At 34.2% G+C, this 21,598-nt stretch overlaps 1 protein-coding gene and 1 long non-coding RNA gene across 2 annotated transcripts; one reads left to right on the top strand and one right to left on the bottom strand.

Annotated features, from left to right (window-relative positions):
- Positions 1–6,540: 6,540 nt before the first annotated feature.
- LOC117334397 lies at positions 6,541–9,063 on the top strand. The gene is made up of 4 exons (XR_004534142.1): positions 6,541–6,671; positions 7,587–7,669; positions 8,362–8,577; positions 8,978–9,063. It is a non-coding gene; the product is annotated as an uncharacterized LOC117334397 (long non-coding RNA).
- An 8,096-nt stretch (positions 9,064–17,159) lies between these two features.
- Positions 17,160–19,814, bottom strand: LOC117333900. The gene is made up of 4 exons (XM_033893318.1): positions 19,641–19,814; positions 18,358–18,437; positions 17,678–18,045; positions 17,160–17,294 (listed from the first exon to the last, which is right to left on the bottom strand). The coding sequence occupies exons 2-4, from the start codon at positions 18,416–18,418 to the stop codon at positions 17,160–17,162; spliced, it is 564 nt and encodes a 187-aa protein (XP_033749209.1). The 5' UTR covers positions 18,419–18,437; positions 19,641–19,814.
- Between the last annotated feature and the right edge of the window lie 1,784 nt (positions 19,815–21,598).

Here is a 21,598-nt window from a genome sequence, read left to right as displayed (position 1 = left end):
AAACAAAAACTATATGGCGAACATCAAGAAAATGCTACTCTTCTTTGAAAATGGAATGAAATGTGATACATATACCAGTGTGTATTATGTTATTGCGCTGGTCAGGTCATACGTTCCATCATTAGCAATTTGTGGTGAGTGTAACTTGTGTTACAGTTTTCAACGAAAAACTTTGTGATTTCACATGCTTCATCAGTATGACAGGGCATGTCGCAAAATATTGTTGCCGTGTCAAGTTTTATGAAAATTATAACCCGATATGACTCAAAATGTTGACACATATGCTTTTGGTATTCTTATTTCCTAAACTTTCGTTATGATTTTCTATTTAATCTTATTAATCCCTCAATTGGACATTATCACATACCTTAAAACAGTTTCTGCAAATCAAGTTTTACGAGTTATGGCCCTTCAACGATATTCGCACATATGTTGGCAAGGTTGTGGGACCGTAACATGTCTGACAATTTCTAAACAAACTATTAAGAGCTCAACCTGTGTTATAGGTTTGCTATAGAATTATAAATATTGATAGATACATGTCACGTGTCAGTACTTCCCCTAGTTTATGGTTTCTTTCACGCGTAAATCTGAAAATAAAAAACAAAAATACAGCTGAAAGTGGCGTAAATACTAATAAAATAAATGAAAAACAACATATTGTAAATAATTCATTCTTTATTTTTCAACACAATATCTATTACTCTTCAGGTCAATACCAATCACACAACCCTAACAAATGCCAAAAATTTCAAAGTTAAAGGGCTATGTCTCTTATTCCTATAGCCAGGGGCGGAGGAGGAAACTAAAATGTAAATGGTAACTTGATAACAGAGACGGTAATGTCCATTGCAAAGTAAGATTATAATACGACTCTGATAAAAAAAAAAAAACACAACATATCTGCACAGTAGCAGTGTACAGTAAAACCTGAAGTTGGTTCCGAGTTCCGAGTTCCGAGTTCCGTTTAAGAAAAACGGAACTGCAATGTATTAGCTTTACGAGTTTTGGTCCCAGTTCTGAGTTCCGTTTAAGAAAAACTGAAATATTAAGTATTAGCTTTATTGGTTTTGGTCCCAGTTCCGAGTTCCGTTTAAGAAAAACTGAAATACTATGTATTAGCTTGATTGGTTTTGGTCCCAGTTCCGAGTTCCGTTTAAGAAAAATGGAACTTCAATGTATTAGCTTTACGGGTTTCGGTGCCAGTTCCGAGTTCCGTTTAAGAAAAACGGAACTAGGAATAAGTTTCCAAATTCATTAAAGAAAATATTCTACGTACTTTATCTCATTACAAGACCCGAATATGAAAAGAAATGATATGTCAATGAGTGTAGGAACAATTATCAGTTAGGTATAAACTTTACGGGACTTGGTCTTTGCTCCCAGTTCCTTTTAAAATAAATGAAACTAGAAACCATTTCCGAGTTCCGTTTAAGTAAAACGGAACTAGGAACCAGTTCCGAGTTCCGTTTAAGATTACTAGGAACCAGTTCCGAGTTTCGTTTAAGAAAAGTGGAACTGAAATGTAATAGGTTTGGTCCCAGTTCCGAGTTCCGTTTAAGAAAAACTAATATACTATGTATTAGCTTTATTGGTTTTGGTCCCAGTTCCGAGTTCCGTTTAAGACAAACGAACTACTATGCATAAACTTTACGGGACTTGGTCCCAGTTCCGAGTTCCGTTTAAGTAAAACGGAACTCGGAACCAGTTCCTAGTTCCGTTCAACCAATTCCGAGTTCCGTTTAAGGTAATGTAGGTATGTAGAAGATTTACGGGTTTTGTCCCAGTTCCGAGTTCCGTTTAAGACAAACGAACTACTATTTATAAACAGTTCCGAGTTCCGTTTAACCAGTTCCGATTACCGTTTAAGTAAAACGGAACTCGGAACCAGTTCCGAGTTCCGTTTAACCAGTTCCGATTTCCGTTTAAGAAAAACGGAACAACCATGTATAAGCTTTACTGGTTTTGGTCCCAGTTCCGAGTTCCGTTTAAGATAAACGTATATGGGGTTTATGTTTTTGTATTTTACTATGCTGAAAAACTTAAAAAATAAAATAAATACAAAGAAAAAAAAATGGAGACGATTTGTTAACAAGAATACAAGTTATCGCACGGAAACAAACGAATGAATAAATTTAATATTTTCAGTAGCAGATCATGTGAGCTCTGACTTACAAAACTCAAGTGCAATCCCAAGCATCCCCTCCTCGCGGGAACAAAGCAATATGTCTCTCCGAAACTTACGGGGGAGACATAATTAATGGTTATCATTTATTCGATTTATTTATATGAATAATTCCATTATTGATATCATTAATTCAAGGAATAAAGTGATATCAATACGAATTATTGATATAATTTATTCATTAAATGATATCATAAATTAGAATTCATGATATCGTTTAATCATTTAATGATACCATATATTCGAATTAGTGATATCACAAATTGTAGATTTAATCTAATCATTTAGTCTAATCATTGACAGCGAATTACAAGGAAGGCCTTTGGCAACTCCTTAGAAGTTTCCTGCTACCCCGCGTATTTCTATGTTTCCAGGTACCAATGAAAGAACTTTTCAATATTATTCAATGAAATTGTATTTTTTTTTTATTTGTGTTGAATAAAACTTCAGTAATACCAATTAAAGATTTTTCCCAGTCGTCATATAGACATTTCACCTCAACAGTAGAAGCCATATTGAAAAACAAAATGGTGTATGAAATATACTTTGCAGTTATTGCTTTGTTTGTGTACTTTAACTTCACACATATAGATACATTAACTACAAATAAAAACTCATATCTCCCTCCATAGACCCATATTTCGCGATATCTAGAAAGCTGCTTTAACAAGCTACTTGTAATTTAGGAAAGGGTAAAAAAAAAAAAAAATGTACCATGAACGAAAACTGCGTTGTAACATTCTCTCTTGGAGGTTACAACACAACAATGTCTCGTAATTTTACAACACCAGTCGTGTTGTTATCCTTTTTCCCAGAAGTTACAACGCAAGCTGGTTCCTAGTACCGTTTATCTTAAACGGAACTCGGAACTGGGACCAAAACCAATAAAGCTAATACATAGTATTTCAGTTTTTCTTTAACGGAACTCGGAACTGGGACCAAAACCCGTAAATCTTCTACATACTTACATTACCTTAAACGGAACTCGGAATTGGTTAAACGGAACTAGGAACTGGTTCCGAGTTCCGTTTTACTTAACCGGAACTCGGAACTGGTTAAACGGAACTCTGGTTCCGAGTTCCGTTTACTTAAACGGAATTCGGAACTGGTTCCTAGTTTCGATTTTCTTCAACAGAACTGAAAACTAGGACCGTGTCCCGTAAAATTCATACGTGACTCATAAATGACTTTGCATCCATTTGACACATGTAGTTTTTCTTCTTCAGATTCGGGTCTCATATTGAGATAAAGTACATAGAATATTTTCTTAAAAGGAACTCGGAACTGGTTCCAATTTTCGGTTTTCTTACACGGAACTGAAAACTAGGACCAAGTCCCGTAAAACTGGTTCTTAGTTCCATTTTTCTTAAACGGAACTCGGAACTGGTTCCTAGTTCCGTTTATCTTAAACGGAACTCGGAACTAAGACCAAAACCAATCAAGCTAATACACAGTATTTCTGTTTTTCTTAAACGGAACTGGAAACTGGCACCAAAACCCGTAAAGCTATTACATTGAAGTTTCATTTTTCTTAAACGGAACTCGGAACTGGTTCCTAGTTCCGTTTTTCTTAAACGGAACTCGGAACTGGGACCAAAACCAATCAAGCTAATACATAGTATTTCAGTTTTTCTTAAACGGAACTCGGAACTGGGACCAAAACCAATAAAGCTAATACTTAATATTTCAGTTTTTCTTAAACGGAACTCAGAACTGGGACCAAAACTCGTAAATCTAATGCATTGCAGTTCCGTTTTTCTTAAACGGAACTCGGAACTGGTTCCTAGTTCCGTTTATCTTAAACGGAACTCGGAACTCGGAACTCGGAACTCAGAACCAACTTCAGGCTCCCCAGTAAAAATGCCCAATTCTGAAAAATATAACACATGTTTAGATATTTAAATATTGCCAGTTAACCTTACATATTACCTCTAATTAAGTATATATATTTGTAATCTATACAACATTTGCAATTTTTAAACAGCTTAGAATACCACGGTAACAACTTAAAAATAACTTAAAAATTGCAAAATATTATAGTTGACCCAAAATGACACAATTCTCTTCACAATTTTTTTTCTGAAACCTATTTGAAATTAAATATCTATCCCAAAGACAGAATTAATGTTTTGACATATGTTGTAGATTAAGTTTTCCCGCAATCTTACCTTGATTATGAGCCTCCATTTTTCGTTGTAGGCAAAACCGAATTTCCTGTGTAAACACACTTTCGGAAAGTCCGGAACCAATTTTGTTCATAATGAATATACCAATTATAGTGTGCATTTATTTTTTTCATTTTTTATGCATATCATAATACAGGAGTTATTTGCTTTAAAAAAACACCCATGGATACCCAGACTTTCTGTGGCGTGCTACCACATATTCCGTAAGTCAGAACACTATGCTAGTGACGTCGGAACAGTAACACAGACAACTGCTTCTATACATTAAACCAATCGTTGTCATTATCAAGTATCATTATAAAAAAAATAATCCCGACATACGGGTAAGAATCTTATGGCTCGTCGACGGCACCCTCCATGCAAAGCTAGGTTAAATCTTCGTTAAGTAACGTTCGTAAAATGAAAACCAGTGCTGTGACAACGTAACCAGTAGGTATACTAACAAGTATCAAACACTTAATATCGCGCAAGGAAATATGGCATCTGGAACATATAAATACAGATGTATCGTATGTATGGGAAGCAGGGATGTTACTATCTCCAAAGGGAACATTTGTTATTGGGGAATTGTACTTATATCCTGTCATTGTCCTTGAGTATAACCTGCTCAGTATGGTAAGTCTTATCAATCATCATATATATTTTGAAATGATTTTCGGAACATCGAGTCTTGTTCCCCTGATAATTTTAGCAAGTACTGCCGAGTAAATCATTTTGTTATACCTTTTCCTCGTTTTTGTTAACTTTGATAAATCCTTTTAGTTCCAGAGACTTGTTGTCACACCCTGAATGCCATATCTAGATTCTTACGGATAGTGACACACAGTTTAAAAATACATAACCATTTGATGTGATGTGAAACATATTTAAACTGATCGCCATTTGCATTGAATTATATAGAGTTATAGTCTTTCTCACATACGTGTGTGCTAGGGAAAAGATAAATCCATCCCACACAGGGGGTAAATAATAACGTAACGTCATCATTTTACGCCATGTCGTAAATGATGACGTCATCAATTTTGACGCATATTAAAAGGAGCATTGTAGATGGCGCGATGCAATACTTTCATAAAAAATTTGCTTTCAAGCATGTGAGAAAAATAAACAAAAATGGGTCTGTTACACAAACAGCGATATCTCAACCCTCGTGTAAGAGTTTGGCTCGTCAGCACTCGTCAAGCCTCGTTCTGACTGGCTAAACTCTTACACTCGGGTTGAGTTATCTTGTTTATTGAACAGACCCATGCTAGATTATATTACTAGCATCTTATATAGTTAGTATTTGAGACAGATTTTTTGTGGAATCCTTTTTTTTTTTTTATTCCCACGCTTTTTGCACTTTGCATAACTGATTTAAGATATATGATAATGGAACATAAGTATTATGCAGTTTTACTGTCTAAACTTCGAAGAAAAGTCGCGAAAGCGGCAACAGCGACAAACATGGTGGTGTCGTCGTAAACATTTTATTTTAAAGTTTTGCGTTTAGATCTGTTACTCAAAATGTATATCTTCAACTTTGACCAACTTTGGAAGATAGTTACATCATTATTGGATATCTCAACGCGCTAATCACTCATAGAATAACACCGAAAATGTACGGTCCAGCGACTCTATAAGTTAGGAATGCTGTAATTCTGAACTTTATTGCATATGCAATTTAACTATCATTTACTATATAGAGAAATTTTGAGACAATTTCTGAAATACTGTATATACTTGTTTTAGTAAATTTCAGAGTTTGCTTACAACTTACCATAATGACTAAGTGGAACTAACGACTTAACATATGACAACACGTAGTTTATGATTTATTATTTGACATTGATTGGATCCATTGTGGACGTGTAATTTCCTGTCTATATGTATTTCGTCGAATAAGATGTGACCGACCTACGGTTTTGATAACAAGAATGCATTCTTTGTTATTCTTTTTAACAGTACATATATATATGTCTAATCAATACTTTTCTATGATTGGTTTCCAAACATGACTGCGTTACTTGTAATCATTTCATTCACATCTCCATGACAGTTGCGTAGTAGCCTAGATAGCCCCAGGTTGATCACTGTTGATCTTACTAATACACCTTATTGGACACAGGTCACAAGTAGTATGGATGAGTCATAATCGTCACCGGTCATTCGTCAACATTATTGTGAGCTTTTGTCGTTTTATCGAATCGCATTTGAGAAACATTTCCTGATTTCCTTGTGCAACTTGTATAAATATGGGGGAGAACCATCCCCGAACCATTCTCAATCTTTACTCGACACCGAATCGTACCGACGTCTAGGTAAGTACCTGTTGGAGTGTGTTTATGAGTACAATATGTATATTTCTATTGTCATCTGAATTTTGTCGTTATATTTAGTTGTATCATTATTTTTACGACTGAAGACATAATTATCTATTGAAATGTTTACGCTATATTTCTTTTAATATGTATTGCTGTTAAAACAGAAGTTTCTCTTTCGTTATCCTGATGCTATATTTCGTTCGAGCATTGTTGTTATAAATCCATACTGTCACAACGAAAAAATTACCAATTGAAATTCTAGCAATTGATAGAAATGTGACACTATCTTTCATGTATTTTCATCATGCTGTTACAACATTACAACCGCACTTCACACTATCAGTGTACGACAGTATGTTGTTTCATTGATCGATGTCAGTTAAACTGATTCGATGCTCGTTGATTTGTCTGCTTGTTCTGTTGTTCGGGAACAGCGATCTTAAACTTCTTGTTCTTTTTCAAGAGTCTGCATACAAATCGAGATCTTTTGTTGATATATTGCCCTCGTTTTATCAATTTCATGTTAGAATTTTGGTTGATAAGGCGGTATTCTCTATTGTTTTAGGATAATGATTCTGTTTACATATTGGTATTCTCATTCTGTCTTTTCGTTTTACTAAGATATGTATCTGAAAGATATATATAGTGTTAAACTGTTGTTAAACGTTTATTTATCGTTCCATATTCGTTCTTTTACTAGTTTATGGAATATTTTTAGTCATTCTGAAGTTGATCTCAATCGCTAACTGATAATCTGTTTTGATACCGATACATCAATAAGTTGACATATGCATTATTTAGGAGTATTACCTGTTAATTAACCGAACCAGACGTCTGTAATAGCGAGATAAAATCAAGTATTAATTAATCATTCAGAGTATTATTTAATGATAAAACTTTGGTGTTTTTCAGTCACTACCAAACCGACACTATGCTGAAGGTATTGTTTCTCCTGTCCTGCCTCGTGGCTAGTGGGCTCTGCACTCATTATTATGGTGAGTACTAGATGCGGTGGATGTTTACACATCAACATATAATCACATGGTACACACTACACCACTTACGTTTAACATAACCAGTAGTAAAAATATAGAAATATTCAGTAATCTCTAGAAAACAAGATGACAATTTCATTTGTCCTAATTTTATTCTGATATCCTAGACTCTAGAAAATAAAACGCTGCTTACATTATATTTGAAAGGTTTTCCTTCCTTGTTTACAAACCGGCTAATTTTTCATATTTTAAGATGCAAAAACAACCCAGTTTACGTTACTTATATATGATGACCTCCGCATATTATAAATAAGCCTTACGACTTGGTTAAAGTTAGGGATCGCGGCGGCGTTTGTTAAGGTGCCCCGACACTTTATCACAAGCCCTTCACCTCTCGGTCGCGAGTTCGAAACACACGGGCAGTTGTCTGGTATTGACGGTAGATCGATGTTTTTTCTCCAGGTACTCCCGGTTTCCCAAACCTCCAAACCCCCAAACCTCACACGTCCTTAAATGAAACTGACTGACCAAATAGCTAATGTAAATCTATTTTCATGACCGTTTATTTTCAAGATATGTTCGCTTCAATGAATCTATTGGTAATCATTTTCAAGTCAAAATTATTTTTATAATTTTGTGACATTGTTGTTGTTTGCATATATAGCTTTACATAACGAAAACATCTATTGCAGGAAATTCCTATGGCTATGGCTTGGGATCAATGTTAGACGATGGATTCGGAAGTGGTCTTGGACTTCTTGGTGGTGGATATGGATATGGAAACGGATACGGAAATAACTATGGTCGTGGGGGATACGGTCTTGGAGGCTATGGACGTGGTTACGGAAACAGGTGGATGAGACGACGAGGCTCCGTATTTGGTGGATATTAAACAATAGAATTTCAAGGTAAAGCACGAAGTCATTGCTCATTGCCCGAATTCATATGGTAGCAGATACTCCTAATTTACAAAATCAAAAAAGTTTATCATTCAGTACTAAACATAGGCCTATAAAAAGGAAAAACAAGTTAACAGCACCACTAAAGGTGAATTATTATCATACACAGTAGTAATCATTGCAGTAAATGCCGAATAATGATGATAAAAAAGGAGGAGCATTAACCGCACGCTTTAAATTGTCTCAGTTCTTATCTATATATTGTAGCCGTTAAAGGGAAAACAAATCCTTGATCCACATGTGCACTTTATGTTGAACAACTAGCTGAAAAAATACACGTGTCACTGGTAAACATGTTAGATAATAGCCTTGAAAGTTATTTTAATTTTTTCCCCTTTTTCGTTTTCAGATTCATCATACTCAGCATAACTTGCCATTTAATTTATTGCCAAAAATGATTGTTTTCATGTAATAAAATGTTTTTGTTAAACGGAATGTTTTTTTTTATCTATATACTAATGCAAACACTCGTCTAGCTGTCTAAGAGAAGAGACAGGGTTAATTATAGTCTAAAGGTAATGAACGAACAATTAGTATGACGTATAGACTTTCTCTAACGTGGAAGTTGAGAATGTATTTCATTGCAATGTCCAATTTTAAGCAGATATTTTGATATTAAGTAATGTCAAAAGGTTGAAATATGATTGATTGCCATTAATCCACATATGTAAATTGGAAATTTCGTATGTTCACTTGAAACGCTAAAGCCATTTTTGAAATATTCAGAAGTATTATAAAGTCCATATAAAGACAATTAGGGATCAAGCTATGTACAAAGAATAGCTTCTGTGACGGAGACCTTGTGAAAAGATCCCGGTAGTGAATTGTGTGTATAAATAGATAAATAAAAAAAATCATATATACGATTATGGCAGAGAGCTTTAGTATTTGTGAAAATGCGTTTTTTCTTCAACTCATAATGGAAATAATAATCTCCCTCAAATCTTCGAAACAAGATAATTCAAGCCGTACGTATGATGATTGTATAATGTATTATTTACCTGTGTTCTCGCCCTATGAACATACAGAGATAGTGTTCGCCCAAATGGATTTTCCTGATCCAAGTATTCATCGACGTGTTTTGTGTTAGCATGGTAAACTTACAAATGCACCTGAGTGCGATTTGCATACAACAATTTCAGTTGAAAAAAAAACCCACATCTAAACCTGAATCCACAATATCTGTTATGAGATTAAGTGTGTTAATTAGGAGGATAATTTGAAACGACACGAAGAGGAATTAAAATGAAAACAAAGAAATACTTTAAACCACAACAAAAACGGATGCAGAAAATTTAGCCCCTGAAAATCTTTCCTGGACCATCAGTAACGGTTCCACTTGTTGAATTATGTCATCAACAGTATATGAAATACCAAACAAGATCTCATTCATGATGAATAAAACCATTTTCTCTGATCAAAAACACTACATGCCAAATATCAAGACTAAGAACCGTTTGATCCTTCAAAAAGCAATAAAGTTGATTAAAACAAAATGAATAGATTGTCTTTTGAATTTAAGTTACTATATCATTATAATTTTAATGGTTTCTTTATTTTGCTCTTCCTGTTGAAAGAAATTCAATCACATTTAATATGATCATGTAAATTTAATTCAGGAAATAATATCATAATTAGTATTGGTAATTTCAACTAATTTCAAGAAGAACAAGCTATGGTCGTTTGATATTAAAATTACATATGTAGAATATCTATTTTACACGCTGATGTTAGCTTGGTACAACACTTTTTCTAGGAGGTAATTCAAATATGCAAATATAAAGATGTACTGTTTTTATCTAAATCGATGTCATTCATAGAAATCTTATTGTAATTGTAATCTAATTTCATTAAAAAATGTTCAAAATGCGCAAATATTAACACCTTTCTATAAATATTGAGAGATGGATATAGTAAGGTTGTATTATAAAGGTGTTTCATCATTGCATGCCACTGTTCAAATGAATTGATACGTGGCCTCCAATCTAAGGCTGACCTCGGGGACTAAGGTCCACCAGTAGTTCCTACCACCTTCACTTACAAGGTATTTGCACCTTTCAATAATAATGAGTTATCCTTTTTTTGGCGGAGAAATACAACACAAGTAGAATAAACCGCATTATACATGTTATAGACTTTTCTATTGAGCTTGAGAGGCGTAGAAAATATTGCATCCTCATCAGTTCTCAATTATGTACCGAAATTTGTGGGATGACTTAGTCATGCATTTGGTGATAATTGACAGAGATATGATAATACTCTTATCGAATGAAAATGTATTTCAACATTCATTCTAAGTAATGCTTAAGCAATACATATCCCCTCACCGCTTCCGTAAATAATGACATTACACAAAACCACTTTAAAAATTTAAAATAAAATTCAATACATATGCAAACAGTATTGATGGACTTTCCCGTCAAAACAATAACTTTTGTTTTTCGTAGCAGCCATTTTGATTTTCCTGACTTCCCTTCCGGAATTCTAAATACTTGACCTGCGGTATCATTATTAGTCATACACTCTATATGTTACTAAATTTACATGTATAAGTGGTATACTTACATGTGCCTTTTGTTGCAAACATATATATCATTTGTTAACAAATTTACATCTTAAGATGGTATACGTACATGAGCATTTTGCAGAATGTAAATATATCATCTGTATCAAATTTACATCTAAAGGTGGTAAACTTACATGTCCATTGTAGAATACAAATACTCTATTTGTTACTGAATTGACATCTTAAAGTGTTAAACCGACCTGAACCTTGAACATATATTCTATCTGTTACAAAATTATGTTCCTATTGTAGAATACATATATTCTATCTGCAACTAATTTACACCTGAATGTGGTATACGTACATGAGCTTTTGTGTTGAATACATACACTCGATCTGTTACTTAATTAATATATAAAAGGTGGTATAGGTACATATACCTTTTGTAGAAATGAAGACACAAATATTTAAATGTGTTCTGTGATAAAACATTATTCAAACAAGGAATTTAAGCTCGATATCGCACGACGCAAAACAAACACCGCGAAAAGAAAATTTCTGAAACTTCTTAGTAAATAGGGCCATACCTATGTCAAAATGGTCGATAATAAACAAAACATTTGATCAAATGTTTTCACCAGCGGGAGACTGTAATGACATAATGATGTATTTAACTTACATCTTTGGTCATGTTGCAGATTTGAAATCATCAAATCGGCTGTACTGGAAGTTTGTAAAGTGCAACCATGTACTATATTGTACACTTTGTTCGGGTCCTTTTAAAGATTGCAGAAATTGCCTTAAACATTTTTATAGTGACAATACTTTGGTAACAGAACCAACAAAATATCCGAGTGGCCAATTACACAATTGCAATAAACAGTTATAATTGATTGTTTATAATATCGTAAATAATATGTTAATTAACGAGACGATTACCCTGACCATCTAGTATCAATTTAAGGCTTTACACTGAAAAGATAAAAATATGTTTGTGATATATGTATATGTTATATATAAATGTATGTTAACACACGCATATCCTAAAAGTACATTGTACAGGTCATTACCGACGGTTGTCGCCCGCAGCATGTTTACATTTGATAACGAACGTCATTCATAATAATACACTTGTTTCCGTCTGAAAACACTTAACGTTATATAACGCCTATATCTGTCAAAAATATCACATAAAATTTGATTCACCAACACGCATGTGATGTTTCATAAATACGACACAACATGTTCCACAACGTCAACACGCCATAATAAAATCTCAAATATCAAAGAGTCAGCTCACAAATGACAAAATTGGACATGTTACTGTAACAAAACTGTCACTGTCAAACTATTCAAATCCATGCACTTTCTGGCCAAGATACAATCTCAGAGAGAGTTGAAGCCACACATTGAAATGTCGGTCATTACATAGAATTATTTACGTATATCAATAACGTTAGTGGAATAAAGCGACAGTGGTTAGTTCTATAAATCCTAGACATTTTACTTAACCATAAAATACTAGAGCACCAACAAGTCACTTTAAAATGAAAACGAAAGGCAATACACTATTTCAATTCCTTCTTTAGACTTCACTAATGTTGTATAATTTCCAAGTGGTATCAGGTCGGTTTGAATAAATATCCAGATCCATCGCCTTTCATCAACATATCGCATTGAGGTACATGTTGAGGTCTGGATTATACTTCCACTTCAGTTTTATGTACCACATATTTCTACTACGATTTCAATAAATTTTGAAAAAAACAACCCAAAACTGTTTAATGGTGAATATTTTGTTCACTCCACATCCACTTTGAAAGTGTTTATATGAAGTGGAATGTTCAATTCCCTCAAGTTTGTATTAGTAGAAAAACGACACCATACGGGTTAGCAGTGCCTTCACTATCCCATCTCGAAAATATACCAAAGAATAAATATGACGCCCATGACAAGCCTTGTTTTATTTCTAAGAATCCTGCCAAATGAAAGACACTACCAGACATGTTCTACAGGACCTTATTCCAGATTGTTTTTGCTATTTTGAAATAAAAAAAAAATTCTATGCGAGATTAATGAAATAATGAAGTGTTTCAATGTTCCGAAGAAATTCGTTATATACAAAATGTTCTGTAATCTTTTCCTAGGTATAGCTCGACATTTGCGCAGGTTGTTTACACACGTGTACATATGCATGTGAATGAGAAATGAACAAAACCCTGCCAGTGCTGGCGCTCGAACTAAAACACCTCGTAATATACGGAAAATGTATGATTTATATTACTGAATTACAATGTCTTATACACCATACAAAATTGACGATACGAGAATATACAAGACAAAAACTGTGTATGAAAAAGGGTCTAAGGCTATTGAATCTGGTATTTCTGATATTGTATTTTACTATTGATATATCATTATTGTTTATATTTCTAATAACAATGATGTCAGTGGTTCTCTTACTGGAAACTAATTATAGCTGAAGTAGAACAAAAGATAAAGCTTGTAATATATTAATATAAATAATGAATGTAAAACTGCTTCATGCCTGTTTCATTCTTCTAGGAATCGTCAGTAATGCTAGAGGAAAATTGTAAAAGTCCACATTAAAATTTTTTTTTTACTTATTTGGTTACAATCTCAAATACGTGCGTATGTAAAAATGATACCTGTTTAAACTAAAATATGTTTCTGAAACACCTGCTCTAATTCTACAAGATGTCACATGTATAATTTTGTTATGAATTTAATTTCGCCTTTTAGCTGATGTTTAGGTAAAATGTTGGTATATATATATCAGTTCAACTATTGTTTCAATACATAAGTAACGGACATCGGCACATTCTCTACCTATTGAATGACTATCGTATAGTTCAGCCCCGGGCAGTTTTGATCACTGTTTACTAATATAACTCACTGGACACAGGTCACTGGAAGTACGTATACGTCACGATCGTCACTGGTCATTTGCCGTCATAACTACGATTTTTTGTCATTTTTACGAATCGTAATTGACATACTTGAAAGTATGATAACAAGCTGAAAATATGTTGATAGCACTCAATTCTTCGAAGGTGAGGTCAAGCGTTCATTTAACAATTATATATATATTATATCACATGTAACTATGAGTACGTATTGTCCTTATCGATCTGTTCATCATTAATTCTAACCTATTTATGTATTTCGGGTCAGAATCTGCCTGCTCAAAATTGCATTTCCTTACAGATTGGTTATCTATTGCATTATCAATTTGTTAATTGTATTATTACAGATATGTGGTTCAGAATGTCAATGCCTTCATTTCATATGTGGGGCCAGGATACCGATGTGCCTGTCCACTCTATGATAGCATTGTGTATTGGGCACACTATAGCTATATATTATTAAGTTACATGTACATGTTCAGAGCTTTGGATGGGGTGATGATGAACATTGATGTACATGCATGTACTGTATGTACAGTCCATTGCATGTATCTATTACTCATCATCGGCGCCATCATTTGTACCCCATCTTTGTTGCTACATCATTATATTCTGTAAATACACTCTGTTTTTTCCATTACATCAAACATTATTCATGTTGAATTATGATATATTGTGGTCTCGCAAGAGTTCATCAGTCATTCAATAAATGACCTTTGAACAACAATATAATTTTTGTTGTCTTTAATTTGCGAGTCATCTTTTTGCAACAAACAAGCTTCAGTCTCTGAACACGATCCAGGCTTACACAAATATAAATATGGAGGAGAACCATCTCCGAACCATTCTTTACTCGACACCGAATCGTACAGACTTCTAGGTAAGTACCTGTCTTTGCGGTGCGTTTGAAGTATATATTTACACTCTCTCTTAGGCAATTTATATGAGAATTTAATTTCTGAATGTTTATCCCGTCTAAAATGTGAATAAAAACCGAACATATTGTCGGTATTCTGACGCTTCGTTTGGTGTAAGCATAGTTGTTGTAACCCAGGTAAATGTTTATCACACATTTTGAATGAATACCTGATATTGTTCCGTCTTCATATGACCTTGACTGTAACGAGGATGTTTAAACACCCCAAACAAACCCTGATATTGTACCATCTTCATATGACCTTGCCTGTTACGGGGATGTTACAAACCCTGATATTGTACCATCTTCATATGACCTTGACTGTAACGGGGATGTTACAAACCCTGATATTGTACCATCTTCATATGACCTTGACTGTTACGGGGATGTTACAAACCCTGATATTGTACCATCTTCATATGACCTTGACTGTTACGAGGACGTTACAAACCCTGATATTGTACCATCTTCATATGACCTTGACTGTTACGGGGATGTTACAAACCCTGATATTGTACCGTCTTCATATGACGCAAGCTTCAGAACAGCGCTCACCACGACGTCGATGAACACATTGTGGTCCAACTGGCTGTCTCGTCCTTCTAGGCTTCGTCAATGATGCTATTGGCTATTGGAAGGGGAGCCAGGAAACTCAAAATGGTCATAACCAGTTTAAGATGGTCACTGCAGCAACCGAAAATTTCGATATGGAATTGAGCAAAGTGCTAACTTAGGTTGTCTATTCCCTAATCTAATTCCATTTCACGCTGATTTCCAGAAAATCTATTAAACTTAGATATCTATTAAAATCCTTCCTCCATCTATTTCGACCGGCTAACAACTTTGTAAATGAGGTTTTCTTATCTAATCCCGGATCCCATAATGCAGGGAAAAATATGTTCTGACGATAGAATAAAGATACCGCACAAAAACAGAATACAATTATGGAGTTTTGAGAACGAGAGAAGATTTCGATGCCTACTTGATACCTAAGGACATACGCTTCGTTTTGGGTATGCGTCGTCAATGTGCCAAATAAAGCTTTTTCACAGGTCTACGATTAGGTTATTCAGTATTTGTTCTGGTCAAGCTGAACAAAAGATCGTCATATAAAGTCAGAGAAAGTAGAAATGGATAAGTCTATCAGTTTTCCATTTTTGTTTATTTCAGGAATGCTGACCAGTTTTAAAGTATGGAAGGAGAAGTACATTAACACCACCAATCAATTTTGTAATGTTTGTGTTTGGTATTTCTAAAAGCACACGGAGTACTTGTGTATAGTGCTATACCATATCGGGACCATTAAACGACTTTATTATATAGGCATCACTCAGAATAAATGATAAAATATGTTTCCGACAAAACGAATATAAGTATGTCAATTAGCGCCATCAGAATATACGCGGAGATCAAAAACAACACAATGTCCATCAAAAATAATTTGGATAAATAACAGACATATGTCACGATTTCCACGGAAACTTTCCTTTTTGTACGATAATACTGGCAATACTATTTCGTATTTTCTCCATTATCCTAGAGTAAGATATGGCATTTGACAACACGAAGTAACTTTTATCTATGGTTACCAGATATTAATAAAGGATGATATGAATATTGATTTATATAGATATGATTAAGAATACTGATTTTAATTGAAATACAATTCGTTCAGGAGATTACAGTGCGCCTAACATATTTGTAGAATTAGATTAATCCAAATTGGGTTTCGTTTAAATAAAGAACGTCGTTTCCAAAACGCTAAAATCTATCACAATTTTATATCAAATGGTAACGATAGCTTCCTTGATTGTACTATTAAGACCATATTGACCCAAGCAACATACTGATTAGTGAAGCAAGGAAAATGTTTTTCATTTCAGTTCCGTTTTCGTTTCTGAATCAGAAGTCACGAGGGGCCAGTTGCACAGCCATATCTGTTGATCGGACGTTAAACAATACAAACCAAAAATCATATTTATTTCTTACATGGACAAAATTAAGAAATAACGTCTTTTAAAAACAAAAACAATTTATAACATTTATTTCTCCTTATTCAATCTATAATATGTGTAATGAGGTGTTTCCCATCATCATCAGAAGGTTTGCGGTTTCAAATATTGATATTCATCTTTGGAATATATTACTGTCAGAAAAATATACCTTTGCGGTGATTATGATTTTAGAAGTTCCCTGAACCTTTCGCGATTTTAATAAAAATAACAACATATTTCTGTTTAGAAACACAATTTATTAAGTGGGAAATATTATAATGACGCAATAAATAAGATGATCTATGATGCTGGATGAGATAAATCTGTAAAGAAAGAGGGAATATTTTTAATCAATTGCTAAGCTTAACATCAATCTACATACCTGTAGATAAACATTTACATTTTTTCTTATTAAAAATTTGTTCGACATAATATTATTTCAATTACTAAACTAACAGAAAGATCATTGCTGATTTTACTATTTCCTTTTCACAGCTATATATTTGTGTTTTTTAAATGTGGACTATGTACTGATGGTAATGATTATCCCTTTATGTATTATATTATACTCATTACCAAAACAAGTCAGGAAAACCAACAACAATATGAAATGAACGATGAAAGCCGGTAACAAGTTCAAAAAAGGTATCGAACAAGAAAAACAGTAATAAGATCAAAAGAACAAAGGACTATTTTTTGCCTTCACCTTGAATTTCTGCTGTCTTAATATCCACCAATTACAGGACTTCTCCTCATCCCCCTGTTTCCGTATCCACGTCCAAAGCTTCCTTGTCCGTTTCCTCCTTGTCCGTTTCCTCCTCGGCCGTAGAAATTTCCAAATCCGGATCCAGATCCAAATCCAGATCCAAAACCGGATCCAAATCCGGATCCAAATCCGGAACCAAATCCAGATCCAAATCCAGATCCAACTCCAGATCCAAATCCAGATCCAACTCCAGATCCAAATCCAGATCCAAATCCATCCCGAACCAGAAAATCCAAGATCTTGTCCATATCCATCGTCAAATCGTGATGACCCAAATCCATTCCCAAAACCATTACCAAAGGAATTTCCTGCCATAAATGGTTTATTGTTTAGTAAATCTAACTAACAATGATACACAAACAAAACACGTGGTAAGCTGGAGACGTAATGTATAAAGATGATAGGAAAAAGATACTTTTAGTAGTCATCCGCTTACTTATCTACATATTTACTGGATTTTATATAAAGATCAATGAACATGAATAATTGTCTCGTAGTTTTTTTTTTTATATATTCTTTACAAAGTAAAAAAATAGAAATCAAATGATGTAACAGATTATCAGCTACAGGAAATAACAGGTGCCGCTTTTGTAGTGTGACCTGACTACATGAATACTCACCATAGTAATGGCAGAGCCCACAAGCCACGAGGCAGGACAGGAGAAACAATACCTTCATCATGGTGTCGGGTCGGTAGGGACTGTAACATACACAAATAACAGCAAAAATGATATTTTGTAATTCCTGGACCTGGAGCATAATATGAAATAAATTTGCAGTTAAAACATGGTGACAGTTTAGTACTGAAGTTTTGTCGAAATAGGATAAAACACTTTAATTTAATAAATATCTGGTTTCTTGTTTTCATCACAATGACGTTTACAGAGACCAACCAACCAATTGTTTTTCAATAGAATTTGGTGTGAAAGTTTTGGAGTATATGATTAAAATTCTTGAATTCAATTTGGCAATTATGGTTCATAACAAAAGTTTGGGGTCTCATATGACACAAAAACAGTTGGGTCTTTAGCTGAAACTTTGTCCAGGGTAGCCATTTTGAAAATGGGTGAATTTCGCAGTAAAAATTCTCAAAAATCTGAAATGTTTACCTGTTAATTAATATGACCTGAATTTTTGAAAAAAAACAAAACAATTCAATCGGACTTACGAAATTCATATCAACATTTCCTATGGAAAGTTACATATCAGGCTACATATCTATTGTGTAACTTCATAATATACTGGCCAATCAGTGGCTGCCAGACATTTATCCCTGGCTCAACTTTCCCCCTATACACAGGGGGTGTTTCAAAAGTCTATTTTTTCAATTCGTTGGTTGTTCCCTTAGATACTGATTCCCGAGATATCTGCTGTAAGGATATGACCACCAAACAATACACTGTAATGAACACATAACTATTTCCAGGATTACACCAGTTTAACTAGAAACTGATTTTAATCAATAATTAATCAAAAATGTATATTATTTACTGATATTTTTGTACAAGTGATACATAAAAAATAAACAAATTGAAAATGTATTGATGAAAATCATTTTGTTGATAATAGGATCTACATACGACATTAAATATTCACAGGAACATGAAATATACCGAGCAAAAAGAAACAACGTATCGGGAGCTTGTTACTACTTTAAAACAAATACAATAACGAAAACATGATATGTTGTTAAACAGTGATGTTTACCAAAACCAAGTGTCTGAATTACGTTAACATAGTCTCGGGTTTTACATCAATTTTAGCGAAATAGACATTCAGAGATTAAAAAATAATCGAGCCTGTTGAAGTGCTAAGAGATATATAGTCAGACGGTAAATACTCATAAGATCTGACTACAAGACAATAGAACTGTATATATGTTAACACGGCAAACAAAACTCACCTTCACGTTGGTATGATTCGCTGAGGAGTAAAGATTGAGAATGATTCGGGGACGATTCCCCTCCATATTTATACCAGTTGCACTAGAAAATTAGGAAATGTTTGTCAATTGCGATTCGTAAAAATGACAAAAAAATCGTAGTTATGACGGTAAATGACCAGTGAGGATCCTGACGTTTCCCTACTTCTAGTGACCTGTGTCCAGTGAGTTATGTTAATAAACAGTGATAAAAACTGACCGAGCCTGTAGTGCACAACAACCATACAATGTATGTATCAACTGTATTTCATTGACATGTACTTCTGTTTCGAAACAATCGCTGAGCATTTTCACAAATAACTTTGACTATACAAAGTTTAGAGTTCTAAACCGATACTTTACCTTTACATTATTGAATAGAAACAGGTGTCTCGGAACCAATATATGATGGTAGAGGTTCCTCAGGATACACCACCATTATGCTGTTACGTTTTGGAAATATCAACGTTTATCATATTAAAAAAAGATAGTAATACACCTTCGCCCTTATTTGAAACATCGATTTCGCCAAATTTAGTTTTTAATATATCTTCCAAATAATAAACAATATCAATAATACATATTCCTCTTCCGTTTTCAAAATTTATAATAATACTAATACTAATAGTACACCTTCCCATTTATTTTTAAACATGGATTTAACCCGGTTGTGTTTTTTCTATCTTCTTTTTTTGGGGTTTTACACTTTTGCCCTAAATAGTTGTATGGAGAAACTTTCGATTTAAATTCGGCATAATTAAAGAGGCTTACCCGCAGACGGACCGGTAAACGGCACATCTCCGATCACTAAATAAACTTCAGTACACGTTTCTATGTGACAAAATTAGAGGCTTTCCGACTTTATTTCTTGAAAACGATTACAGAATATGTATTTAAAAGACGTTTTAAAACTCAACCTGAGAGGGAAATGTATGGAATATAACGGCAAATCTTCTTTGTAAATCGCCGCTGCAATACCTTGGTGTGTGTCAATATGTGATTAACGTATGTGTGGTGAAAAATCCTCGTAAGAGTTTCACTGATGTCATTTTAATAAAGCAATAATATCATACTGAAAATATCATAAATATATACATTTATACGAAAATAGGAATATGACGTTTCGATCCTTCGTCAAAGATAACTTTCTTTTTTGAGTATTTTCGTGTCGTCAGACCAGTATTGAGTAACAGACATTCTGATTTAGAAGATAAATTAAAGTTATCACCGTAAAATTGGAGTGTATAGTCCATCTTACTATGTCATGCTTGGAGTTTAGTTCTAGCCTAAGCGCAGGCAGGTGATTTTACGCCTTCCTATTACATATACACCTGTACCTGTGCACCTTCCGGACGAAGTCAACAACCTGGGCGGAATTCGAGTTATTATTAGGAAATGATTGCGTTGTGAATATGATTTTTTTGTGCATCCAACTGACAAGTTCATAACATTTGTAAATTTCATGTGTAACAATTCGTGTTGTGTGGTCCTAGAAGTATTCAATTTACTTTTGTATTTCACCTGATGACATTGTGAGGCAACCATCGTCTATTCGGTGTCATTTGTTCGAAGACATGGTAATTCAACCATCGTTTGTTCGGTGTCATCTGTTCGTAGACATGGTAATTCAACCATCGTTTGTTCGGTGTCATTTGTTCGAAGACATTGTAATTCAACCATCGTCCGTTCGGTGTCACCTGCTCGAAGACACGGACAGACAACCATCGTTTGTTCGGTGTCATTTGTTCGAAGACATAGTAATTCAACCATCGTCCGTTCGGTGTCACCTGCTCGAAGACACGGACAAACAACCATCGTTCGTTCGGTGTCACATTTTCATAGACGTGGTAAAACAACCATCGTCCGTTCGGTGTCACTTTTTCATAGACGTGGTAAAACAACCATCGTCCGTTTGGTGTCACTGGTTCGAAGATGTGGTG

Source organism: Pecten maximus, chromosome 9, assembly GCF_902652985.1.
Source record: "Pecten maximus chromosome 9, xPecMax1.1, whole genome shotgun sequence".
Classification (NCBI taxonomy): Eukaryota; Metazoa; Mollusca; class Bivalvia; order Pectinida; family Pectinidae; genus Pecten; species Pecten maximus.
This window is presented reverse-complemented; position numbering and strand designations above follow the sequence as displayed.